This window comes from Falco punctatus (assembly GCF_963210335.1).
Source record: "Falco punctatus genome assembly, chromosome: 15".
Classification (NCBI taxonomy): Eukaryota; Metazoa; Chordata; class Aves; order Falconiformes; family Falconidae; genus Falco; species Falco punctatus.
In genome coordinates this window covers 16,692,939-16,720,932 of record NC_137595.1, presented here as the reverse complement: position 1 = coordinate 16,720,932, position 27,994 = coordinate 16,692,939, and the positions used below count along the sequence as shown (strand labels likewise).

Here is a 27,994-nt window from a genome sequence, read left to right as displayed (position 1 = left end):
TTCCACAAACTAAGAATCTGTAGAAATTCAAGATTTCTTACATCTGTACCCCTCTTATCTGATTTGGCTTAAGCAAACATGACAGTTCACTGGGAACAGAGGAAAAACTTACAGCATAGTCATCTAAGTTTTCTTTACTTAGCAAACCTGTTTATTTCTTACACCCGACTTTTGGAATGTAACTGACTAGTGCTTGGGAACTATACAATGTTCTAAAGCCAGTCAAAAACAGACTGAAGCTTTGTGGTTTGTTTTTTTTAATCTGGAAAAAGTATTTCACACATCACTAGCATTAGGTTTCAGGCCTCAGGAGCTGTCTGCCAGTTACTCAGACAGAAAACATGCTCCAGAAAAACCTCAGTAAAATTACACCGTATCTCTGTGAACCACAGTTTCTGTCAAATCAAGTTAGCATATCTTTTTCTATCAAACACAGAACTGCTAAGAGCCTTGCCCCAAGGGGCTCTGCTGTCAGGGAGGCAGGTGTAAGCTCTCGGCTGAAGTCCTGGGAGAATCTCTTCTGGAACAAAACCTCATCGCTTGTTTCACCGTTTTTTCTGCAGCTATTTCTCAACAGCAACTGAATCATAACAACGCTCCTGGAGTTTACATTCCCTTCGATAACAGACACACCAGCGTCAAAAAGTCAGCCAGGAAAGGCTCACGATTTCTATTTCTGCTTCCAGACCTTTTTTTTTTTTTAAAAAAAAAAAAAACAGAACACCAAACCAACAGCCTTAGTGCGAGCCTCTATCTATTAAAATCATACGAAAACGTTGAGACGTGATGCTTATAAGTAAAAGGAAGAAAAATCATGCCCGAACCAACCCAACAGGCCGAGGCCTGTGGCCGGACCGTGGGCCAAGAGCAGGGCCCCCCCGTCCCGCTGCCAGTGCGGCCCCGCCCTGTGCCGCAGGTACCTCGGCGGCGGCCGCGCGCGAAGCGACAAGCACGACCCGGGCGGTCCCCGAGCCCCGGTGGGGCCTCCCCGGCGCACCGCACCGGCCCGGCCCGGCCCGGCCCGGCGGCAGGCCGCAGGCAGCAGGCAGCAGCGCGAGCAGACCGGCTCAGAGGAAGCGGGGCCTCCCCCCCGGTACGGGGCTCGCCAAGGGACGAGCCCCGCGCCCGCCCGCGGGGCCCCGCCCCCTTCGCGCTCCCGCCACGCGGAGGGCGGCGGCCACGCCCCCTCCCCGCACGACGTGCCCTGCGCCGGCGCGCGAAAAGATAACAAGCGCGCCCGTTACGAGCGGCCGGCAACCATGATCACTTCCGGTAGGTCAGAGGGCAGCGGAAAGGAGCCGGGGGGGCGGGGGGTGTCGGCGGGAGCGGGACCGCCGGGCTGGAGGTGGGGCCCTGCCGCCTACTCGGGTTGCCCGGCCGCGCTTCCGGGCGGCCGCGCCCCAGCATGCACGGCGACCGGATGTGCCGCCATCTTTAGGCTCCCTCTCTGCCGTGTATTGACAATAACAAGCCCCGGGCCGGGCCGTCCCCCCTCAGGAAGCGCGAGCAGGAGGCAGAGAGGGGGGAGGCGGGAGCCCGAGCGGAGCGGGCCGCGGGGGGAGAGCGGGCCGGGCGGCGGCGAGGGAGCGGGAGGCGTGCGGGGCGCTGGAGCTGAGGCGTGAGGGAGCCGCGCTCAGCCCTCCCCGCTGCTGCTCGGCGGAGACGAGGCGGCCGGAGCCGGAGGGGAGCGGAGGAGAAGCTGGGGGAGCGGGCAGCCGCGGGGAGACACTGGTGTCGGAGAGAAGAACCGAAAGGAACTAGTGGGTGGCGAGAGACAGGGACGGAGACGCTCTGCTGAGAAAGGAGTAAAAGCAGGAAAACAAACTACAAGAAAAAACAAAGTAATAAAGAAAAGAGGAAGAGAGGACATCCAGTGATTCCTCCGAAAAAGAAGAAAGCAAAGGAGAGGGAACGCGGAAGGACTCCACTGATGAGAGAGAGGAGTTAAAAGACCCCCCGCGAGAGACACCAGAGACTGACTCTAAAACTCTCTCTCTCTCTCTTTGTCACACCACAAGGATTTGATGCCCCTCAGCCTGTTCACTTCTGTGTGTTCATGTTTCCCACAGGTTTCTCTTCCCCCAACCCCCCAGCTGCAGCCCAGGAGGTCAGACCTGCCACTGATGGTAACACCAGCAGCAGCTCCTCCTGCAAGAAGAGAAAGTTAAATAACAGCAGCAACAGTAATTCTGAAAGAGAAGAATTTGATTCCATATCTTCCTGCGCCTCTTCGCCTTCCAAAAACACCTCCTCATCATCCTCCTCCGTCATCACCACCTCCTCGTGCTCCTCCTCAGCGATTGCCTCCTCAAACCATCATCTCCAGAAGAAGCTGCGCTTCGAGGATTCTGTGGATTTTATTGGACTCGATGTGAAGATGGCTGAAGAGTCGTCCTCCTCCTCCTCTCCTGCTGCCTCTTCTCAACAGCAGCACCAACAACAGCTCAAAAATAAAAGCCTTTTAATTTCGTCAGTGGCTGTGGGGCACCATGCAAATGGCCTGACCAAAGCTGCCTCCTCTACTGTTTCCAGTTTTGCCAACAGCAAACCTGGCTCCGCTAAGAAATTAGTGATCAAGAACTTTAAAGGTAACAGGCCATAATTTGTCACAACCTATGGGGAGCTGACGCTCAGCTTTGTGTTTTGTTTTCGACATGAAAACCGGTTGGCTTTCAAATAGCTCCAAGTTCTACAGGAAATGCTTTTCTGTGGTGAATGTTTCTATACTTATGTAAAGGGGGAATAATGTTTTATGATGCATACTTGCCCAGTCATGTACACATCCTGAGCTATACTTCACTGCTTGGGATTATTTATCAGGCTCCTTTTACTCTGCCTCTGGAGAAGGCCTTAACTTGTATGTTAGACGAAAGATTTTACTGCATAAGTGCATAAATTGCCTTTCTTCAAACTTGGAATGTTTGATACCTCTTTTCTGGTAGTTCTGAATCAGGGTTTAGTATGTGTTGTAGCCCAGTTCATGGTAAGTCTTTGCACAGAACGCATTTTTAAAAAATGGGCCTGTATCTCTGTCTTTCCTCTATTCACATTGTCTGTTTATAGGTTAATCTGCCTGTGCTTAGTTTTAAATGTTGAACTAAGGTGATTATCAGGCTATTATGGCGGATTTCCTTTCTGGTTTCCCCACTTGCCTTTAAAGTAGGTAGCTCAGATTATTGCTGAGTGTTTTCCTTGCAATATCCTTGCTGTAATTTTTAATATTTAACTCTTTAATGTCTTTTCTTTGTTTTAACATACTCTTTATTTTACAAGCTTACATTCCTTTATAAATTCTCTCAAAAGATGTGGTTGAGATTCTTGAGTATTGTTACTAGTGACCAATTGAAGCAGAGAAATTAAACTTTTCTGCTGTGATGCTGCTTATTTTCTAGTAAACAAAAGTACAAATGGGTTTAGGCAGAAAGCTTAGCTAAAATTCTGTTATTCCCCCCTCCCCCATAAAGATGGGGAAATCGTGTGCTTTTCTCATTTCCTGCCTTTTGCTATCTGCTAAAATAGTCCAGTGGCTTGCTTTCTTGGGTTGTTGGGTTTTTTCTTCATGTGTTCAGGGTTCGAGGGTGTAAAAGATACTGCTGACATTAAGATCAGTTTCTAAATACACCACTGATAAAAATGTTTTGTAGTGAGATTGGAGAAGGTAATGATTATTTTAGCCACTGTAATGTTTTGCAGCAATTCATGATTACAGTGTGACGTTCTGCTTTAAGGTCCTCCTAACTATCAAAAATGTTCTCCTCCCATCATGTCATCATCATTTAATTGGAATGATTATTTTAAAATTTATACTTATGATGCATGATAGTGAGAAATAAAGGCCACTCTTCTGTTGCTTGTATAGTGTTATCTTTAAGGGAAGTCAACTTTTCCCGTTTAAAATATTTGTTAAATGTCATGGATTGCATAGTGCTGTGATCATCATTGCTTATGAATTGGTATTTGAATCACTTGCCTGAAAAGGATTGTCTCAAGAATCTGCCAGCTTTGCTTTTTATTTACTCTCAGATGCTAAACTGAATAATAATGTTAATATTATTGTCTTTATCTTAGTGTGATAGCAGTAACATACTTTACAACTTAAATAACTTCCTAAAATCCAGAATCTTGGTATTTACTGCTGAGTAGCATACTCGGTTGCCAGTGAAAATAGGCAAGTCTTATTGTAATTAGTAGTCTCTAGATTCTTACGATACAGCTAATGTTGGGATATTGCCAATATTGAGAGGACAAAAAAATTGCTTCCTTCTGTTTGTTATTTCCAGAGAAATCAAAGCTTTACAATTTGGGTTTTATCTTTAGGTATGTAAAAGTCCATTTTAATAGCATTTGAGCTCTGGGCCAGTTTCACCTGTTGGTGCCATGGATGTGCACGTGTGTGCCTCCCTAAATTTCCTCGTCCTTCCTTCTCCATTTAGGAATGTGCTTATTAGAACAAAACCAGTCATTTTTAACCAGTTATGAGAACACACAGAATTTTAATGTAGTCCTCGTAGTCTGTAAATGGGACTTGGGGAGTCTCTTAGCCTTGTAAATGCTTTAGTCTTGTTGAAGATGCTGCGTAGCAAGGGCATCTCTACAGAAAAGGCCAAAAAAATAGTGGAAGGAATAAAGTTTGCAAAGCTTGAACTATTTAGACATTAAGAGGGCTTAACTCTTAAGTAATTTCCACCAGCCAAACCCAAGAGAGATGTAAATGGATTACTTTAAAATAGGAATATTTGCCTTGTGACCATAAAGCCTGTATTATAATCACAGTATTTCCATGCATGTTTCTTGACAGTTTTTTCCAACTGTTAACACAGAGTAGAATTAATGAGCAGTAAATTAAAAAAAAAAAAAAAAAAAAAAAAAAAACCAAAAACAACAAAACAACACCAAGCTCTATACAACTCGGTATCTCTTAGTCCATCATTTTCAGCTTTGATATTCACTTTCTCTTAGCTGTGCTTTCCTGGTAGTGAAAAAGTGTGTAAAGAAAACGTAGATCATTCTTGAGCTGCTCAGACATGGTATTTTGATTTTTATAAATCACACATACTGTTAGGGCAACAGATGCTGTGATGTGTATGAAAAGACCAATGCTAAATTTTTACAATGCGTTACTATTCCAAATGTAAGTAAGATACTGCTTTTAGACAAATTATTTCTTTTCATGTAAGTGTAAACTAAAGTCAAGAGCATCAGCCTATACACCTTTCCACTCAAAGCTATATTTTTCATTTCTGTAAACGGTAAGACGTTCTTTTTCTAAGTACTTTCTCAAACTGTATATAATTTCTTTTAAAGATAAACCTAAATTGCCTGAAAACTACACAGACGAAACCTGGCAAAAACTGAAAGAAGCTGTAGAAGCTATCCAGAACAGTACTTCAATTAAGTACAATTTAGAGGAGCTCTATCAGGTAAGTGCTTTAAGTAAAAGCAATACGTTAGGGCTTTTTGCTTTGTTGTTGGATTTTTTTTGCTTAAAACAGTTTTGATACAGTGGTGAGAATATCACATTTTGCTTGATAACTGCTTTCGTCATTGAAAAACTTTTCATTGAGTAGTTTCACTAATTTTAAAATAATCAGTAAAAATTAGTGGTTTTACTTGCTACAAGATAACCCAAGATATGGTTTCCCTTGAAACAACTGGCAAGAATTAAGTAAGGCAGGGAGGAGCTGTATTCCTGTTACTGGTTGAGGGTTTATATTGTGTAGCTGCTAAAGGAGAAATGTGAAATCCTTGATTGATGAAAACATTGGTGCTTAGCTAAGAAAAAGATGACTTATATTAAAATATAATCATTTTTCTGAAGATGGTATGTGTTCATAATTGAGGATCATAAATCATTTTAAAACTGAAGCTTTGTATTTGAAGTATTAAAAGTAAATGGAATATCATTTTTCTTTGTGAATTGTATTGTTTTGGCTTTACTGTAATTTTTTATCATTCAGCTTTCTGTCAATTATAACAACTGAGAATCAAAACTAAAAGCAACAGCTCTGATTGCTTTGCCCTAAATGTCTTAGGAAGTGATTAGACTTCAACTACATTTCCTAACCTTTTTTTTATAAGCCTCACTTCCCCTTTTTCAACTGAATGCATTAGGGAGACTTCTCCCCCTTCTCACCTTTTCCCTACTAACATTGTGGTACTTGTGGCTTTAGTGGCCTAGCAACAGCACTGCTTTAGCTAGGTATTAAGAAGCACTTAGACTTTTTACACTTCGAAAGCCTTTATTACCTGGTTAGTTATTTGATTTGTTCCTCTATGTGCATATAGCCTTCCCTCCATCTGTTTTCAATCTCTCTCCCTCCTCCCCCCACCCCCCCCTTTTCAGTAGAAGTTGCATTTGGATATGACTGGTTTCTGTGAAAAGTTGAGGAGAAAAAAATCTGTTTGCACACGTTTGGGGACAGATTTAGGGAAGGATAAATTGCTGTTCCTTGCGGAACCAAGTTCCTCAGTCCAGTGCGTTTTTGAGCTCGTTATATTTTATAATGTTCAATTAATCTAAAAATAGCTTTTTTAACAGTTTGGCAGGATAATATTTAGTATTGTTACTTTCACAAAACTTGGTGAAACTAACAATAAATTACAACCCACTGTATTGGCTGGTATTGTAAAGTACTTTACACTGAGCAACAGAACAAATAACTGTTAATTAAATACTTGAAGGGTATCCAAAATAGTTTAAAAATACAAAGTTCTATTGAAAGCTTTGCTTCTGCTTCAGTTATCACTCAAATTTCTGCTCACTTTTACCACAGGCTTAATTTAATGTTGCTTGTGCTCAGAAAACGAAAAATATGCTTTTTTCTTTTAAATCGCAATTTAGACATTGTAATAACTTAGACACTTTTCAATGAAATAGAGTGCAATCAAGTAGGATTTTTTTATATAAATCTAAAAATAAATGTCTTGATTTAAAAATAGTGATAGGAATCACTGGTGTTTTTAAATGCTAACTAAACTAATGTCATTTCTGAACAGCTGCTTGGTAAATGGATCTGATGCCAAATATGCCTTGGCAGACACCATTATCCAAGCACAGAGGGGAATTACAAAAGAGTCTGAAAAAGTTTGGTTGCACACCTTAAAATAAGATACTGCTTTCTTTCATGGAGTTAAACTACTTGAATTTGGTTTAAATTTTGTCTGTGATGGAAAACCCCACTGGGAAAACATTTTGAAGCTTTATTTCTTTGTGGCACATTGGCTTTGCGCTTGCTTTGTTCCTCCTCAGCAAGAGAGGCAATACACATCTTTGACTAAAGTGCTACAGAATTGAAAGCTTCTTTGTTAGAGTAATTTTCCTTATGTTAGTACCAGAAAATAGACATCTAAATATTTGGTACCAGATCCATAGTTAATTATTTTTTTTAATCAATCACAAATTTAAGTACTTCTGGAAAGTTCTGATTTTCTCTCATCAGAGAGATTTTCTCTCATCAGGTTCAGTTCTTACCTACTTTTTCCCAGTACACAAACCCAGGTGTGGATGCTGCAGTTTGGAGGAAAAAAAAAAAAGAAAAAAAAAAAAGTTGTTACATAAAGGAAATGTGATGCTTTGCCTTCTGACGATCTTAAGGGCACAGATTCCCAGATCAGAAAGCTTTATTCCCCTAATTCAGAACAAGATAATTTTGTGAACTAGAGCCCTTAAAGCTGTTGGGGAATTTTTGATATTTTTTAATTATCACTGTGTAACACCAGTAAAGTCTGCAAAGCATAATACTGCTGTAGTGGTGTTATGCTCCACAGAACAAATCTTAGTGGAAGGTTTTTTATTGGTGTGCTTCAAAAGCTTAATCTCATTTAAAAAAAAAAAGCCAGTTAAGCAGAATTCACAAATGAAAATTGGAACATATCTATGGATGTTATCAATGAAGATGCAGAAGTTTTGCACTTGATGTTCAAGCACTTGGTACTAGCAGACACATGTTTAATACTTTGGAATTTCTGATACACAAATGCAGAAGCACAGCTTTATATGAACACTGCATAAAAATAAGTGTATAGTAATACATGTTAACTTACTTCACTAAGAGTTAATGGTAATCAGCAGTGCAGAGGCTAATTCTTTTAGGATTTGGAGCAGCATGGTTAAATAGCACTTGTTTTGATAGCAGTTATGAAAATGTTGGTAGTTGAGATGGATGAACTGGCCAGAAATACAGCAAAGTGGCTGCTGCTGGCCTAGGCTGGTAGGTAGATATGAGACTTAACTGTGGTTATGCAGGTGACTAGCAAGTTCTGTCTAAAACATTCATCTTCCCAGCTCTCAGTTGGCTTCTCCAAAGTAAGTAGGAGAGAAGAAACAACCCATTTATTGCACTTGCTGAATGTGTAATCAGGCTCTTCAAGTTTAGTGTTTTCTATCCCCTTTTTCTTCTCAAATCATGGTAGCAGTTATTTCCTGTTTAGCTGCTGTTCCGCTTAGAGCCAGTGGGTACAGTAGCAGACTAGAGGTGAGCAGTGTCCCTAACCTGTTCTGAACAGTGAACTGCAGAATGTTTTCCAGTCAAATCACTGGCTTTGAGGTTTCTTAAGTGTTAAGGCTGAGAGTTGAATTTGTTGCTATTTCCAAATATTAAGATATGCAGACTTCAGTGACAATTCTGGCTTTCCTAATAATCGTCATTCAGACTTGGTTTAGTCTTAATTGGCACACTTGCTCTCTTGCTATACCTGTTTCTGACAGTAAGCCTATGCAGGTTTGGTTTTCTTTTGTTGTTGTTACTGTGTGGTATGGTTTTGTTGTGGGGTTTGGGGTTTTGTGGAGGTGGTTGGTTGGTGTTTTTTGTAACTCTGTGTCCTAGAGCCAGTAATAGCTGTAGCATAAATTGTTTACTGTTGATACTAAGAATGATTACTGTTGGTATACTCGGATAAACTGAGGAATTCCTTGTTTAGCGGTTTTGATTGTTGCTGTGCTTTTAGTGGTGGCTGCTTACTCTTTGCTGTTGACTTCTGTTTGGACTGTTGGGAAATATTCTGAGAGATTTCAGTGTAATGAAGTAGATCTGCTCTGTATAATTCGGAACTATGCCATCCCTGCATGGTTGCCTGTGGTTGCTGGAGAGCAAACTTGATCTTCCAGTCCTTTTTTCTTTTTTTTTTTTTTTTTCCCTCTTAAGTTGGTTGTATTGGCAACTGAAGTATTGTCCATTAAAAAAAAAAAAAAAAGGCATAAATCCAGAGGCATTAGTTGAAAATCATGTATACCTCTCCTCTAGCTTCTACAGATGTTTTACAGAATAGTCACATACTGTGTCATTCACCAATCCACAAAGAGTAAGTTGCTCAATTGCTTTCCAAATCTGGGCAATTGGTATAAATTTTGCCAGAGTCTTGAGTTACACTTATGTGCTTGAGAATGCTTGTTTGCTTAATCGGTATCCAAGACATGTCCCCATTAAACTTATTTTCGCTTCTAGCTGTGAAGCACAGCAACAGTTCTTCTAATATTTGATTATGATCTAGAAATCTGAGATGTGTCACTGTAAACATGTGGAATATAGTCAAACTACTAAAAATTGTTCAGGATTATAACCAAACTTACTCAGGCAAGGGTTTGATGGATGGAGATAGATATATGTAAAATATGTGTATGTGTGTCCTTTTGGGGATGCAGGGAGCTTTATCAAGGAAAGGACTGCAAAAGGAAGTAACGCTAGCAGTGCTTTTCTACAAATATCAATATGACGTGCAGAGCATAGCAGTTAATAAAATTAAGACCTTAAATGTCTGCTTTGAAGTATGAAACCCAGCAAGCTGCTGGAACATATTAAACTAACATCCTTGTTCTTAGAGATGCAAACCCTGCAGTTCGTTACGCGATATCGGTACTCCAACTGAAATTACTAAACTGTAAGCTGTTCAGGGCATGGCCTTCCTTTGCCTCTTGTTACCATTATAGTGCCATATGTAGTGCCATGTCTCTCTCTGGTGTTTTGCATGCAGCTGTTAACTCTGTTACAATTAAAAACTGGTAGATTTTTGAGTGAAGAGCAGAATAATTCCATGGTTGTTTTGGGGTGTTTCCCCCTTTCCTTGTAAAACTACATAGAAGAATATAAACAGATTCCTTCATATCTGTTTCTCTTTACTTCAGGCTGTTGAGAATCTCTGCTCCTACAAGATTTCTGCAAACTTGTACAAACAGTTGAGACAGATCTGTGAAGACCACATTAAAGCACAAATTCACCAGTTCAGAGAATATCCTTTTTTTACCTGCTGACAATCCAAAATGTTCTTACCTGCCAGTATGGGGTGATGGATTTCTTTGACTAGTTCGTGACAGTAGGCCATGGTAGTCTGAATTCCTGTTTTTTTGCATAATAGGGTCTATTGTCTTGTCTTTTTTTTTGGGGGGGGGGGGGGGGGGAGGGGGACACTTCAGAGAACACTACTTATTCCTTTATGTCACTAACCATTTAAAAGGTTTGTAAGAAAGTTTCATTGGTATTTATGAAACACTTGGACATCTTAGAAAAGCTCATATAAGACACAGCAAGGTTTAAAAAGGCTGTATTGGCTGTATCATTTCGGGGAGGGGTTATATGCTGAACTTGCCATGCTTAGGTAAATGGAAAAGTGTTCCAACAAGCAGTTCTTGTTTTCTTCTTGAAAACTGCTGCTGGTCTGGTAGCATACAATGTTAGTGATTCTGATGTTCAAAATGTTTTATTTTCAAAAGTTTTGAGTTGCATCTGGTTGAGATCCTGATAAGCAGGTATTAATTAGTAGCAGAAATATGCAGTGAGCTGAAAGCAAGTTAAATTTCAGAGACAAAATATATCTCTTAACATGAGCTGAAATTACAGTACCTGTGTAGTAGTAGGCTCTTGCATGTATTGTGGTTTGTTAGGTTTTGAGTTGTGGAAATGTGTATGTTGTCCCACTGCACAGGGATGGGGGATCAGACAAAACACTCAAAAGTATGTAGATGCTTTTTTTCAAATGGTTCAAATTATTTTGATTTCTCGTTATTAACACAAGGATCCTCATTAAAAATTAAAATAAACATAGCAAAAAGTTAACTGGTTGGTTTTGGGAGTAGGTGAATTTATTGTGCTATCAAGTGTCTATAAAAAAATTATGTTGGTTCATTTAATCGCTGGTACTACCTATTAATTGTAATTTTCTTAATGATTTCTTCATGGATTCATTGGATAGTGTCCTTTTTCTAAAGAAAATAGACAAATGTTGGCAAGATCACTGCAGACAAATGGTAAGTTTTTTATCTTTTTAAAGAAAACCAGTTGCCTAGTCAGCCTGCGTTTTGCTTAACTTTGTTCCTTTATAAACATACTGTGCTTCTGAAATGTTGTCTTAAGTTTATATAAGGCTTCTTTGTGAACTACAACCATAGCTCGTTTGTTAGAAATCAAGACTTAAAAATACTTGTCTGTAGCATGTTTCTTGACACATTGGTCTGATCTCAGATACGCACGCACACAACTCCTACCTGTTGTTTCTATGTAAACCTTTCCACTTTTATATCTATTATCAAAGGAATTACTCCTTTATACAGAAAGATGCTAAATGTCACATTGATCAGCTCACTAAGATTGGCAGAATATTTTAAACAAATAGGCAGTCTAAGAAAGCACTGCCTGAAACCTGTCAGTGTGTTTATTTTTTTGTTGAGTGTGATTTGTGTTGCTAATTTCAAGAGTACAATGATTGTGGCTTTTTTATTCCTTCTCATAACAGATTATGATTAGAAGTATCTTTTTGTTTTTGGATCGGACTTACGTACTTCAGAATTCAATGCTGCCGTCTATTTGGTAAGAGCACAAAGAATGTAATTATTAGGGAATATGTTTAAATTATCACATATCTTGCTGATTTTCAGTGGTGTCTTTAACACAAAATTTGTAGTGACCTCTAATTAGTGAATGCATACGTGCTTGTTGCAATGGGAGGTTTCATTTTTAATTTATTTGCTATGAATTACAGGATTCTTTAGAATAGCTGGGATAGCGAATTTCAGCTGAGTGTAGATATCAACCTCCAGTTTGCACAGTTAAAGGAAAGGGCCTGTTTAGCAACTGAAGTGCGAGGGTTTGGGTTGCCAAGTTACTGGCTTTAATATGCATAATATTCAAAGTTCTGGAAGTATTTTTAAAGGGAAAAAGTTACTTAAAATAACAGCAAGTTACTCTCATTTTGGACTTCAACACCCCACACCACCACCCCAATATTTTACTAATGAGCAAATGACCTGCAGTACCTTTGGTGCTACCTGAATTACTTGACCAGAGAGTGAACGAGTGGTGGATGGAGGGCATGGCTTTTCCTAAAAGTATCCAGACCCACAGTTTCAGATTCATGGAAGGTTTTAACTGGCATGCCCAAAGCAGAGATCCTTGTCTTTCAATTCACTGAGTTCTTCTAAGCTTTGCCTAAGAATTAGAAAGTGATGGACAGAAAAGAATATTGTCCAATAGCTTAGCCATGGAATTGGGACCTGGGATGACATTATCCTTTTTTCATGAAAGCTGCTGTTCATTCAGTATCCATCATCCTGCCAACCAACCGAAAAATAAAAGATGCTGGAAAAGTTAGGTGGCTATTTAGGAAAAAAGATGTGCTTTGGTCTTTAAAATCTGTAGCTTACTGTTGATGCCTTGTCATGGTTTATTTTAGTGTTAATACATGTGTTCATCTTGAGTGATTTGGGTGCAGAGGAATAAGGAATTTGGAGAATGCTAGTATTTGTTAGCCTCTGATCTAGATCGTTTCGTTAATAGAGAGTACTTGGAATTGATTCTTACACAATTTATTGAACAGTCTTTGTTTTGTTTTTAGGGATATGGGGCTAGAATTGTTCAGAACTCATATAATCAGTGATCAGAAGGTTCAGAACAAAACTATTGATGGCATTCTTCTGCTGATTGAGCGGGAAAGAAATGGTGAGGCTATCGATAGGAGTTTACTGCGAAGCCTTTTAAGCATGCTTTCTGACTTGCAGGTGAGTAAACTTGTTTCACCTTTAAACCAATAAACAGCTCAGATTCTTAATTTAGTGCTCAGTAAGCTTTACTCTGATTGCTACCATGTTGTTTCCCTAGATTTATCAAGACTCTTTTGAACATCGATTCTTGGAAGAGACTAACCGCCTGTATGCAGCAGAGGGACAGAGGCTTATGCAGGAGCGAGAGGTATTTGAACATTTAACAGTATTTGTTATACTTAATGATGCGGCATTTGTAGGGAGAGGAACTATTCGGCTGTCTTAGCCAGTGTACAGGGTAATAATGTGACCTTTATGTTTTATAGTACTCTGAAAAAGGAAATTCACATGCAGTTGCCTTCAGTCGCAGTGCTAATGATTTCTGCTTAGAACTGGAGCTGCTGCTGCTGTCAGACCAGTACTGCCTTCTTGTTTTTAATTCCCCTTTTGATTTATTTTTTTTTTTAAATGTACAAAACTACTCTGGTGTTTTCAGGTTCCAGAATATCTTCACCATGTGAACAAGCGCTTGGAAGAAGAAGCAGACAGGATAATCACTTATTTAGATCAGAGCACACAGTAAGTGCAGTCTCTCTTTGCTTGGTATTGGTAGCCATTTGGCTCTTCTTCTACTGAGGGCCACCTAATAGCTACAGTTTATCTCAGTTATTGACTGACCATCAAATGCTTCCCGCTTCCCATAACTCCTTATTTACAGTGAAGCACTGTCTTGGCTCACACAGCCAATACCCTTTTCTTCTAAGCCACTAGTTAGTTTGAATTAATGTTATTGGGCATTTGGTTGGAGAAAAATAGGCTGCCGCACCCAGTCCAAATGCCTCTTTCTTGCTGAAATGCAGTTAATCAGCTACTGTCCTACCTGGAAAAGATAGGACCTGGGATAGAGAATTCTCAAGCTAAAGGCTCTGAATATTTACATAAGAATATTTGCAGATGCTTTATGGAGTCTGGGAAGCTATTGACTAATGTCACTTTCTAATCTTTTCTACTTAGAGGCAGGATTTCCTCAAATACAATCAAGTGGAGGTCATGACTAGTAGGACAGGAGAAATGTTCTCCTAACATAAAGCCACAGCTGTTGTGTCTGAGAGGACAATGTAGGTCACTGATAAAACAAAACTTTGAGCAAGTGGTAGCAACTTCTTAAAGAGCAGGTACAGAGGATCTCTGAGAGGAAGGTGTTTTAGTGCTACCATCATACATTTTTATTTCCTTCCTCCTTCAGCTGTTATGAACATTGAGTTTGTTTAGTGGCTTCCTTTTTCCACACCATTATTAGTGGCCAGTCCCCTATTTTGTTTTAATACCTCTTGACTTGTGAGGTGTGGTTTTTCTTCTCCTCGGTTTGTCTCCCAAGACATGAATCTCCTCCCACAAAATAGGAGAAGCTGTATTTTTTGACTTTTGCACGATTTCTTCATTGATGGACTCATTGTCCAGCTGCCTAGAGGTCATGTACAACAGGCTTATTGTGTGAATTAAACCGTCAGTCAGCAAAAAGAAAAAAGATTGCTTACTGGGGAGGAAAACAGATAAATATGTGTATAATCGTTTTAGGTCCTTGGCCACAGATGATTAGAGCATTCCAAATTACAAGTGTAGTTAACATAATCTCAAAGGATTTTAAACTGTCAGTAATGGAAAAAGGAAAAGTAATTCTAAACATTTTTTCTATAGGAAGCCACTAATTGCTACTGTAGAAAAGCAACTTCTAGGTGAACATTTAACAGCCATTCTTCAGAAAGGTAATCTTTCTTCTTTATAGAAATGTTTCTAATTAATGCTTTGGGGTTTAATTCCTGTGCTGAATAAGAAAGTGGCATATTCAGGTGCTGGGGGAGGACACAAGCTACATCATTTTTAACACTCTTTGCTACTCAGTTCATAAAATAGCATTGACGATTTTGCAAGAGGGCAAATACTGTTCTCCTTGTCAAAAGGAAGGAGATGCAATGCTGTCTGCAGATATACAGCAAAACAAAAGGAAAACTAGAGTAAGGGACTCCCAAGTTCAGTGTGTTAAATAGTATTTTGAAGGCTTGGAAGTAAATGAGAAGCCTTTGAATTATGGCCCTCCCAGAAAGGGGAAACATTGGTTACTTGCTGCTCGCAAAAAGCAGCTAGTTTTAAAAATTTAGTACAATTTGAGCAGTGGATTATGTTGCTGCGGTTCTGCAATAATCTCTGTGAAGTGACCCTCTGTTGCTTAGAGGGATAGTCAGGAAATAGATAGGGGTACAGCAAGAGTTGAATAACAAAAGAAAATTACCAAGTCCTTACTAGCCAGATTCTGGATGAAACAAGTATGTGAGCATCTTCCTGCCATCTGTAACAAACTCTTCATTGAAAGGAGGATCGTGTTTGCAATATTTACCCATCTACTTTCTTAGAACCTTGCTGTGGAGCTTCAGACTTTCTCTGCCAAAAAGGTAGTAAGTAAAAGGTAAAGATATTTCTTGAAGCCGCTTGCATTCAAACATCTGTAAAATTTATTTTACAGCTGAAATTGAGACTCAGAGCTCTGTCTTGCCAAGGAACCTTTCCTACAGATCAGTAGAGCATAAACTTTACAAATTTTTAGGGAATAGTAAAGCAGAAGTAAGCAAAGGTGTTGTGGTAAGTGTGTTATGTAAAGTAAATGTAGCCGAAGATAGCCAGTGCAATAGCAAAGTTTTTAAGGTTTGAGCCGGTTCAGATAGCCATTCTGTGTTTCGCTGTTAAATTAGGTAGCTTAAAAGAAAGAAACAAAAAAACCCCACCAACACCACCCCCAAAAAATAACACCCAACACCACTAATTACTAATAAAAAACTGGCTTTGAAGAGGTCCCTTACTGAAATAATATGCTGTGCTTTCTTTGGATTACTCTGGGTTTAATTCCTATTGAAATTCTCTCATTTGCAGGTTTAAATCACCTTCTTGATGAAAACCGTATTCAAGACCTGTCCCTTCTGTATCAGCTGTTCAGTCGTGTGAGAGGCGGAGTACAGGTTCTCTTGCAACATTGGATTGAGTACATAAAGGTACTGTGCCTAGAACTCCGGAACAGATACCACTATTGTATTAATGGGGTTTATACACAGATACTTGAGTCATCTCTATAAACTATTACATTTTTCTAAGAATTAAAGACTACTTGCTTATAAACTTAGTACAGTTTCAAAAGCTGGCTATTAACTAGGAAAAGTACAGTAACTGTTTTAGCCCTGTCACAGAAGATATTGAACGTTGAGCTGACTTACCGAACTTAAAATAAATTTGGAGGTTTTATTCTGCTTACAGTTAGTTATGAGGGACAACTATTTCTCCAGTAGACATTTTGGTAATGGCAGAGTGTTTGTCTTTTCCCTGCTAAAATTTCTTGTCAGAATGAGTGGTAGCTTAAGTTACCAACCAACTGAAGTTCAAAAGGTGCTTGAGTGTCACTTTAGACATTTCATCTTATTAGTCAGTGAAAATGCTGTCACAGAAAATATTGTTGTTGTGAAGGAAGTCTTTATAATGACGTAGGAATACTGTTGAATAAAATTGAGTTTAGTGGTAGCTTTGCCTGTGTAAAACCTGAGGCTACAGATGGCTTAAAAATCATGTGTTTGTTTTGTCATGTTTAAGTTTTAGACAAATGTTCTGAATCATAATTCATTAATTCATAGATTCTTAATTCGCATAATTCATAGATTGGTTTTGAATCCACGTACAAGATCTAGGAATGATGATATGGTAAATACTTCATAATGCTACTACTTCTGTTGTGTTAGTGAAATTAGTACCGGAAACAAGACATTACAAAGATAACTTAGGCTTTTAGAAATCTTATCACTTAAATTCATTATCCAGACTAATTGAAAGATATGTTTTATTTTGCAGGCATTTGGCAGCACCATAGTAATTAATCCAGAAAAAGACAAAACCATGGTCCAAGAACTACTTGACTTTAAGGACAAAGTTGACCATATTATTGATGTTTGCTTTCTGAAGAATGAAAAGTTTGTAAATGCCATGAAAGAAGCCTTTGAAACATTCATTAACAAAAGACCAAATAAGCCAGCTGAACTTATAGGTATTTTTCTTCAGTTTCTTCCCATGTGAGAATTTGGGTGGGCAACAAGAGGAAGTTGCTGATACAGCTCATAGATGGGATGTGATGGAATTGTGTGTTAAAAGACATTATGCACAATGCATTATCAAACTGGGATCTACTGTGCCTTATTATGCAAGTGAATTATTTGATAGGATAGTGTCAAATGTTAAGAACAAGCTCTGCTCATCAGTTTGCTTTTCTGTAGCCTAGCCAGTAAAGAACATTAGAGCTTGGGCATTGCAGCAACTGACTGGTGTCCCGATGTGAGAATACTGCTAATAACTTGACTTTTTCAGAAGCTTACATAACTGCCAGCAACACAGGCGCAGAGCTATTAAGGGGTCTACATAGCTATCTGGGGTTTAATACATTAAAGATAAGAGAGATGAGGATGCACTGTACTGCTCATGTTACAGGGACAGAGCCTCTATAGTTTGCAAAGAAAGTTATTCATAGATCTGTGCATTACAGGCCTGGCTCTCTGCACTTTTGAGTATCTAAATCATTTCCCCACACAGTGAATAACAGCACAACAGATTGCAAAGCAGGTGTTAGGCTTGTGGAGTAATGCTTTCTGCCCTCCTTTTTTAAATCGATTGATTAACTGTAATGTGCTAACCAAACCATTTGAAATTTAAAAAAAAGTGATCTGCTAGAGAAATTCAGCAGTATAAACAACATATTTAACTGGTTCACATATTTGTCTTATCTTTTTTGCTTGTATTATAGCCACATCAATCTACAGCAATAGTGACTTTTTACTTTGAGATCATAATATGGACCAGGATTTTTTATGTACACAAAAATCTGTTTTAACATTATATATGCCAGTAAAGTTAAGATGCGGGAATTGCTTATCTGCAAAAAGAGGTTAAGCTATAATGTTCTAATAACTTTATATCCTCGATGAAAATATATCAAGCTAGCTGTGATGAAACTGATAAAAGGTTGTTTCAGGATCCTTTACATTTTGAAAAGATTTCACAATATTAGATTTTTTTAAATAATTAAAAATTTAAAATGTTTCATTGTGATACTAAGCATATGCTAAACTACTTATTCCTCAATACTCTTCCAGCTAAATATGTAGATTCAAAGCTTCGTGCAGGCAACAAAGAAGCTACTGACGAAGAACTTGAAAAAATGCTGGATAAAATTATGATCATATTTAGATTCATATATGGTAAGTATTGGGGGGGTTGTAGGGACACAGTTGTTTAATAAGTAACATACTTTGAAATAATTTTTGCAGTCTGCATTGTCAAGTGTTCATTCTCTGTAGCTGCAGTTTGTTGGTGTAGTGTTGTTTAAGTAGTTTGCATGTTAAAATGCCAGTAACAAGACCTGACTCAAAATCAGTGGAAATCTTAACATGAAATCCCTTGTTAGCTTTACTGAGCCTTTAACTGGGCCTCTTGTAGGTAATGTTTGTTTTAAAAAAGAAAAAAATTGTAACCACTGTCAAATCTCATCTCTTACAGGAAAAGATGTCTTTGAGGCCTTTTATAAAAAAGATCTAGCAAAGAGACTATTAGTTGGAAAGAGTGCATCAGTAGATGCTGAAAAATCTATGCTTTCCAAACTCAAACATGGTAAATATCTGTCTATCGGCTTGCTTTCTTATAAAAACATTTTAACAGGCCTTTCCAGAAGTGCTGTTTGCATTTCCCCTTTATATGAGGACAAAAGACTTGTGTGCAAGTCTTGAATGACTGATAGGTTTTGAGGAGACCTGTTGCTTTCAGGTTTGTAATTGTAGCAGCAATAGCCAAAAAACAGGAGCTTAAAGCACACAGTGTATTTTGGCCTGTGGGATAGCGTTGAGGTTCCCTGCTGAATAAATCAGTGATGTGCTCGGAGACCTTAAGGATGCCTTCCGCTGGTTATTCACTCCATATGAGGTCTGAAATGTGAAGCTGCCAGCTAGCAGTCTTTTAGTCTGGTCTTCATTGTTTCATAGGATGGAGGTTTTGGGTGGTAAGAGTAAGATTTTTTAGAACCTGATTGTGTTGTACCCTCAAGATACAGTTTGGCAGGCAGCTGATAGGGGTTCAAACTGTCATCTGAGTGACAGGGTGCCAGTGGAGTCCTAGGATGAACAGTCACGTCCATGTGGAAAAACATCTGGGTTGCAGAATAGCTGCTACATAAAAAATTTTTCCTCCTCCTTGTTTATAACCTTATTCTATTGTCTTAATTAGAATCCAGGCCTTTATGCAAGAAGGTATGCTGAAATAGGTCATCTTGCTTCAGAGTACATTCTGATACTTAGAATAGCTACTCTGTGGTGTTGAAAATAAACAAGATTAATTTTTAAGACTTAATTTTTCTCTTTCGTAGAATGTGGAGCTGCTTTCACCAGCAAACTTGAAGGAATGTTTAAAGATATGGAGCTTTCAAAAGACATAATGATACAATTTAAACAGGTACTGTGGGAAAGCCTGCCATGGCTCCTTCATTTACTTGCTTTTTGAATTAGTTTTTCTCAGAAAACCTAACGAGAGGGTGCAGGATGTCTTCAGTTCTGAACATTTCTATTGTAATGGAGTGAAACTCCTTTTGAATTATTCCAGTTGACTGTAACGTTCTTCCACTACAGAGAAAAAGACTTTGTAAGTGATTGCTTTGAAAAGGAGTGGACAAAAGCCCACCTGAGAAAACAGTCCCTACTGAAAATCAGTCAGAATATGTTTCTTAATATTCTGTGCTATCTGTGCTTTTGAAAATCTTCCTTAATTTATTAATAGTTTTCGTGAATAACAAAGCAAAAAACCTGAAACAAGCACCTGCTTAAAAAAACAAAACCAAACAACAAAAAAACCAAACAAACAAAAACACCCAAAAAACCCTCACCTAAAGTAATAAAAGAAGAATTGTAAACTTGGAAAACATTTTAATGCCAGTTGTAAAGCATTTTTAGCACCACTATATTCTGATGGACTGGCTTGCAAGTTTTTGCCCATTAGTTCTGGCAGTTCTATATTGTTTTGATTACAAGCAAATTTTAACATTCCTTCCTCCATTCACACATAATTAGGTACATGTTCACATCAGCCTGCTAAAACACTTACTTTGCTGTTTCTTCCTGTATGGAATTGCCTTTAGAACTTCAGAAAAGTGCTTTTTCTTATGCTAACGTATGTGTATGTAGCTAGAATTAGTCTTCTGTGCTCTTGTAATGCCTGTTCTAACTTTGCAGTTCTGCCTGAAACATGTTTAATAAACATTGCTTTATTTTAATTTACTTTGTTTCTTTCTGCAGTATATGCAAAATCAGAATGTCCCTGGCAACATTGAACTAACAGTGAATATTCTGACTATGGGTTATTGGCCAACCTACGTGCCTATGGAGGTCCATTTGCCCCCAGAGGTAATGAATATGGATGTATAATACCAAGTATCATATCAGCTGCAGCTTGGTTTTAAGTATGTATGTAATAGCTAGAAAGAAATGCAGAAGTGTCTTTTTAAAAAATGTTTGTTTTCTTTTCTTACAATTCCCTTCATCTTTCCAAGCCTTTACTGAAGGCTTACTTGATTGTGGAGGAGGGAAGGATGGTTTTAAAGTAGAAATTGTGTTTTAGCATTTTGGGTTTTTTCTTTTCTTAGATGGTAAAACTGCAGGAGATTTTCAAGACATTTTATTTAGGAAAACACAGTGGTAGGAAGCTTCAGTGGCAGTCAACACTAGGACACTGTGTGCTAAAAGCAGAATTTAAAGAGGTGAGTGTATTGTTTTTCTTATTCCTGTTGCTCTGCCAATTCCAAGTCTGGGTTGTACCTTAGGGGTACATCAGGAGATTTTTTTGTGCTGTGATGGGAAATGTTAGCGGTGTTTTGCAGTTACATTGAACTTTGACTTCTTGCTATGATTTCCAGAGTCAGTAGTTTCTGAAATAGATGTATTAAGGTCTAAGAAGACGCATCCAATTTTTGTATTGGTGGGGAAAAAAAAAAAAGCTGTTTGTTACTGCTTGGGGAAAATGTCCAGTGGGTTTGTTCCATATTAAAAATGGCACTAATTTTTATACTGAAGAGGGGAAAAAGAAAAGGCACTGTGTTTCATAGATGACCTTACTTCATCTGACAGCATTAAGCATCTTTACAGTAAGTTTTCACTACTGAAATAAAGAAAAGTTTTGGATTGTACAAGAATACAACAGTTTTTAAAGGGCCTCTTTGTATTCTCCTTCAGCATTTCTTCATCGGCACAAATATATTTCAAGAAAATTTCTCTTGGAATAGGAATGCTTACCAGTTCTATTTTTTCAGAAAAATACTAATGGTAAAACAAGTATTATCAAACTTGGTTATTTCAAAGATCCTATAGTTCCTAATACTCTGTTTCTTAAATTAACGTGTGTGTTACGCTTTCACTTCAAGGTCTTTCAGACTGTAATTTTAAGCACTCAGTGCTTTGAGATTTGTCTTGAGTAAGTTGACGGATATCCAGTTGTTACTGGATATAATGGTCTAACCTTCTGACCTCTAGTGTATTCTCCATTTCATAGTAAACACCAGGTGACCAGTAACTTTTATTCTTTTGTATTCCCAAATGAATAAAGTATCACATCCTTTTAAGTTAAATAATCGACGTGCAAGAATGGCTTGTTCATTGCCTTGTCCCTCAGACTTCCCCCCCAAAATAAACCACACAAAAACCTGAACAGCCTAATGATGTCTGTTAATTTCCCTTGTGACAGGGCAAAAAAGAGCTTCAGGTCTCCTTGTTCCAGACACTGGTGCTGCTCATGTTTAATGAAGGAGAAGAGTTCAGTTTAGAGGAGATAAAACAAGCCACTGGGATAGGTTGGTATTGAAAACAGTGGACTACTTCCAAGTGTTCTTATTTAAAAAAAAAAAAAATCTAAACTTGTTTCTGCTTTAGAGGATGGAGAGCTGAGAAGGACACTCCAATCCCTGGCTTGTGGTAAAGCCCGAGTACTGACTAAAAGTCCCAAAGGCAAAGACGTGGAAGACGGTGATAAATTCACATGTAATGATGATTTCAGACATAAGCTCTTCAGAATAAAGATCAACCAAATTCAGATGAAAGAAACGGTATATTCTTTTTAATCCTCTGGGGTTTAGATCCTTGGGTTAAGTGTCTTGTGGCCTGCCTGTTTACAAGCCTTTTCCCACTCAGTTGTAACGTACATGCTGGTATCTTTGTAGAAGTTACATGTATAATTTGGATGATAGCACATACCTTACAATGCTGATTTAAGTGTGTGCTTCCATACCAACCTAGACACCAGTGATGCTAGATGTTTGTAAGGTCAAGAGAAGTTCCAGTTAGTCAGTGTTCTTTTCACTCTTGATCATTCCCTGGAACCCTACTGAATTGTTTGTGCATATAGAAACAAGTTCACAATAAGTTTTCCCTGAAAGCCATCCAACATATATAATCTGTGCAAAGATTTTATTTTCTTGTACAAGGTTTTTTCTAGTAGACCATCAGTCTTCGTATTTGTAAAGGATTTATGTCAAATATTTGACAACAGACTTTTTACTGTCTTATGCTGAGAATTGTCTTAGAGATACAAAGAATTGTTTTGACAGTTCAAGTGTTCTCTTTAAAACTTTTTCTAAATGGATCCTTCAGGTAGAGGAACAGGCAAGCACTACAGAGAGAGTATTCCAGGACCGGCAATACCAGATTGACGCTGCAATTGTACGAATCATGAAGATGCGCAAGACACTGAGTCATAACCTGCTTGTGTCAGAGGTCTACAACCAGCTTAAATTCCCAGTAAAGGTGTGGTACTGATTTTTCTTCTTCTGAAACTTTACTACTTCCTTTTCTGTCCCCTGGCCTGTCCTCAGTTAAACAGTCCTTCTGTCTAAAACATACATCTTTTTATTCTTAGGAAAGGGCAAATACTAACTTTCAGGAATTTTTAAAGTTCCAGTTGCATTCATTTATCTGAATATTACCTCAAGCTTTTAGTGGTTTAAAATCTGTTACAAAAGGCTTTCAGAACCAGAGCCTGTTAGCAGTAACTGTAAAGCTAGCTCTCCTTGTTCTTGGGGTTGAGGGGAAAATGTTTCAGATACATGATGCAGAATTGGCTTTGATTCTTAATTTGGCCAATACTTTCAAATTAATTAGTAACCAATAAATATACAGTAGTTTTTCCAGAGAGGTTATATTGGTTAATGGGGGGGGGGAGGGGAGGAATATGTATGGAATGAAAGTTAGATATTGGGGAATGTCTCAAAGAAGCCCGCAGCTGTAATATAAAATGAATAGCTTATTGTGTAGAAATGGAAATGGATTTTCAAATAGCAATGCATCTGTTTGAGTTCAAATATGCAGTGCTTTCTATCAGTGGAAATGTGAAATAAAAGGTACTGCCATCTCATTCTGTTCTGTTACCATGTAAAGTTCCTACAGGCCTGTAAGTATTGCATAAACTGTAGCTGAGCTTTGCAGGGTTATAACAAATGATACAAATGGTTTTTGTCACTCTTATCATGAGGCATTTTTATAATGTCCTTCACCCAACAAAATCATAGGGTGCTCAAACTGTTGCAGAACTTCATCACATCAAGATAAAATGAAACTTTTGCCATCTTTTACCAGGTAAAAGTCAGAAATAGAAACAGTTTGGTACATAATACATGAATTGCAGTTCTTTAGAGTTCAGTCTAAACAGCAGCATCTTTCTCTGCTCTAAAAAGTCTATGCTTAAGCTGCAGGTGACAAGCTAATTTTGTAACCTTCTCTTCAATCAATTATACATTGCAGACTTTAGAAGCTTTGATGCTTTAAGGGATTAATTTTTTTTTAGCTGTGACTTCTGTTTCCGCAGCCATCTTAAACAGTACAGATATTTGGCTTAAGTAGAAAAAAAGAACAGAGAAACATTGACTGCAAAGTAATAATGCTGACATCTGCTTTATTTTACAGCCTGCTGACCTTAAGAAGAGAATAGAATCCTTAATTGACAGGGACTACATGGAAAGAGATAAAGAAAACCCGAATCAGTACAACTATATTGCATAAACATGTTGGCCTTTGTTTTACTGCACACTTGGTGTCATACACAGTTGCCAGTGGATAAACTAGCCTGTTGATCCCGTTAATTGACTTTTTATACTACCGATGATTGAATGAAAGCAGTGTAATGGAAAAGTATAGTAGAGTGGACTTCTTTCAGTGGTTAACATGCCCATTTAAAAGAGTACTATTTACATTTTAAGAAGAATGCTGTTGAACTCTTTGCATGTTATTTAGTAAGATGTGCAGAAAGCTGAAAGAAAGTACCTGGTCTTTGTGATTCCATTTGTCTCTGGGTCTGAAGAGGGAGTCCCTTGATATATGACAGATGTCTTTCACACCTTTAAATGGAAACAGAAGGTTAATTAATATAAGAAAATAGCCTTTAAAATGCTTAAACTGCATGCAAACTTTTAATTTACTGTACAGAATGCATTTCAGTTAGTAACATACCATTTGTTTGGTTGATGCCCACACTTGGATTTTTTTTCCCTTGAGGGAGGGAAAATGGGGAATAAGCCAAGCTATGCTTATTGCTGATCTAATGGAAACTATTCTTGGTCACAATTAAGACAAAATGGTACCAATATAAAACGATGTATAGAGTTTGCAGTGTGGGCATGTGTTCTGTATATACAAACACCATTCTTAAATAAGTGCTACAACAAAACAAGTTCAGATTAGATTTATATGGCTTGCCTATAAGATTTAGCGTTCACCTTTGGGAATTTTAAGCATAAAACAGCCATAATGGAAAAAGTGACAGTTTTTACTAGTCATGGGTAGGAGGCCTTCACCTCTTGGCAGCAATACTCTAGAAAAGAGAATCTATTTACAGATGTCTATGAAAAGCCACACTGTTCTTGTGGTAAAGCTGTAAGAACAAAAATTACAAGTGGATTTTAATACTTGTTTTGCTTTGCAACGTTCTAAACTTGAACTAACCTCAAGGTTTAGACAGGGCAGCTCTTCTAAGACTGTCCTGCTTTGGATTGCTTTAACTTAAAGCTTTAAGAACTCAGCCCTAGAAGTGGCAGGCCTCCTAGAACCCAGAAGCCTACCTCTCATATAGAAAGTTAAGTATTGCTACAAGGCATCTAAAATATATTTTCTTAGATGACCAGAGAGCATTCTTTGCATCTTTATAAGACATGGGAGAATAAGTCACTTGAATGTAGAGCTTTGTTTCGACAAAACGCATTTTTTTTATTGCTATAGCAGCATGTGCCAGGAATATATGGAAAAAAGTGTCAGCGGAAAAGGTAACTCCTCCACATAACAGTTCTTCCTTACCCAGCCAGGCTTTAGACCTTATGATCAGCTGTGTTGCGGAGCACAATGAAACACCTCATCTTGTTTCAGGCACTGATAGTCCTGGGGAATACCAGATACTTCTTGAAAGCAAGATTTTACTTTTGTTTGATGGCAGTGTAACTTAGCTCTCTATGATCTATAACTTTTATCACTGTGATCCCACATTCAGGGGTGTGCATGTGTGAGAGAGGGAGTGTGTGTGTGTGTGTTTTGTACCTGACACATCCCATCCTTATTGCTTTTTTGATCTACTGTTTAATTCCATATTTTCTCTGGCTGTGTTTTCTCTCAAGCTCTTTTATAAGCAGTCCTCAGCTGACAGATGAAGCAAATGTGTTTTTCTCCTACTAAATTATTTGCTGTTACCTCTAGTAACTGTCATACAACTCTGTGATCTGCAGATAATCTACCTTATCCTTTGACACTGTTGCAACATAACCACTGGTAGACATCCAGGACCACCCTTGCCTCTGTAAGAAAAATACTAACAGTAGAGTTATCTGGTAAGAAACTTGAAGACTGCTCCTGCAGATCTTTTAAGTATTAGTTTAAATAGAGGTCCACTGGGAAGGAAAGAATGCCCCTGCCCGCCCCTAACCTTCTGTATTTTGCATTCAATGTTCCTTTTTCTTGTATGTGTTTTGTATCTTTAGCCAATAAAAGATTCCTTTTTAAAAGGTGTTTTGGAGAAGGAGCATAAAACTTAACTCTGGGAGACAGGAGATGATGAGTATCAGTATTGAACTGGTTCCATTCAGTCTGTTGTAGCATATAAATCTAACACCACTACATGTTTAAAATGCCTATTCTGGTAAAATCCTCCCTCCTTAGACAAGTGTGTTGCATTCAGTCAAACTAACCAGAAAGGTCTAAAGGCTTATTTAATTTTTACCACATCCATTTCAGTAACTTTAATACAGAAAATATTACCTAGAAAAATGTCCTCAAATCTCATCAGACTTCCATGATCTGAGGCAGACCCAAAGCGGTGATCTAGTTAAAGCAACCCAAAGAACGGACTTGGAGAATCCCGGCTAGGCCTAGAGAGGGGGTGAGAGAGGGGAGGGGAGAAGGCTTCTCTTTTTATCTTCATGAGTTTTCCCCAAGAACTTGTTCATCTCTTCTGCTAAGGTCTCGCTCATTCCTGGTTAATGACAAAGCTGCAGCCAAGATTTATTGTCCAGCCGTACAACTCTGCAACTTCTTGCTGGGATCATGTGCCTGCCTATTGAGCCATATATATCTCTGTAAGAAAAAGAAAATTAAAGTGGGCTTGGACCACAACTCATCTGGCTATAACACAGCTTGTCTGTTTGGCCACACATTTTTAATCTTGACTTGCATGCAGTTTATAGCACCTTGTTCATAAGAAATTGCAGTTTATTCTTAGAAATATATATTTTAGGTTTTTTAATCTTTATACCCATAAATGGACTATTTTTTTGTCTTGGCTGGTTTAAAAAGTGACCATTTTGTTTAAATGCTGTAATTGCAAATGTGTTGTAAACGTTGTTTTGTTCTATAGTTTACACAAAGGTGCCAAAGTAAATAGTTAATAAAAGAAAACAAACCCTAGCAAATTAAGTTGCTTTAGCTGTTCTTCATATTTTGGTCTTTTTTTTTTTTTTTTTCTTGTCAGCCTTTCATTTTTCTCCTAAACATATCATTTGCCCTAATGCTTTCTTTAAAAAAAAAAATGCATCTAAAGAAATATTCAAATACCACTTTTTTTAGTGATTTCATATAGTAGGAAGAATATTTTCTTTGAAATGTTACACTAAAGTTGTAAGAGTACAGCAGCATTCAGAAATGTAATATACTTTTTGTATAACAGTTCTTCAGAGTGTGTCTGGAGTGGGGGGAAAAAACTAACCCTGTTACTTCTCAGAAGCCTCTTCCCTCAGCTACCAGAACATGAAATTGTGCTTTTTCACTGCATCAAAGAGTTATAGTTTATGCAGACTTGCAAACAGGGCATGTATCACCGTTGCATCCTTCGATGCAAAAAGCAGCAAAACCTTTTTTATGTTTCATAAGTCTGATATGGGTACAGAGAGTCTTTCTTAAGTTGGTAAATAATGTAAATACATGTCCTTTCAGAGAGTGAGTCTGTTATCTAGGTATTTTGTGTCATTTAATAAATATTAAACAGTTTTGTGTTGATAAACTCTTGTGTGTAAAATGCCTTCTTACTCAAAAGGTCTGTATGTTGGGCTTACTAATGTTTGTGGCTTCTTTAAATTCTTTAGCTTGTGCTTTGATAGCAAAATACTTGTTTGCTACTTCAATAAGTAGTTCCTTCTTAATTCAGTCATTAAAATCCCTTGAGTTTTCTAAGTGGCTTCCATTCCTGAATTTTTTTAAATTTTTGTTGTTGTTGGGTGGGGTTTTTTTATGAAGTCTTCTACAAGGGTATTGGAGGGGAAGGAAATAAGCATCCTCACAAACTCTGAATTGGGATTAAAAGGTGTAGAAGTGCCAGAAATGGTACAAAACTACCAAAGGTGGTGGCTTGTTGCTAGTAGAGGAGGCTACTTTCCTGCTGTATGATTATTCCTTGTCTCCCAGTACAGTCCGTAATTTTTTTTTAATGGCTGTGGTACAATTA

General features: G+C 38.2%; 1 protein-coding gene across 1 annotated transcript; it reads left to right on the top strand.

Annotated features, from left to right (window-relative positions):
- The first annotated feature begins 803 nt into the window (after positions 1–803).
- On the top strand, positions 804–27,723 carry CUL4B (cullin 4B). Its single transcript, XM_080365693.1, has 21 exons — positions 804–1,272; positions 2,070–2,588; positions 5,305–5,420; positions 10,121–10,224; positions 11,170–11,239; positions 11,725–11,798; positions 12,823–12,985; positions 13,086–13,175; positions 13,464–13,546; positions 14,666–14,733; positions 15,893–16,011; positions 16,856–17,048; positions 18,148–18,252; positions 18,551–18,661; positions 19,410–19,495; positions 20,332–20,439; positions 20,679–20,792; positions 21,773–21,878; positions 21,958–22,130; positions 22,675–22,827; positions 23,983–27,723. The coding sequence occupies exons 1-21, from the start codon at positions 1,260–1,262 to the stop codon at positions 24,076–24,078; spliced, it is 2,664 nt and encodes an 887-aa protein (XP_080221819.1). The 5' UTR covers positions 804–1,259; the 3' UTR covers positions 24,079–27,723.
- The last annotated feature ends 271 nt before the right edge of the window (positions 27,724–27,994 follow it).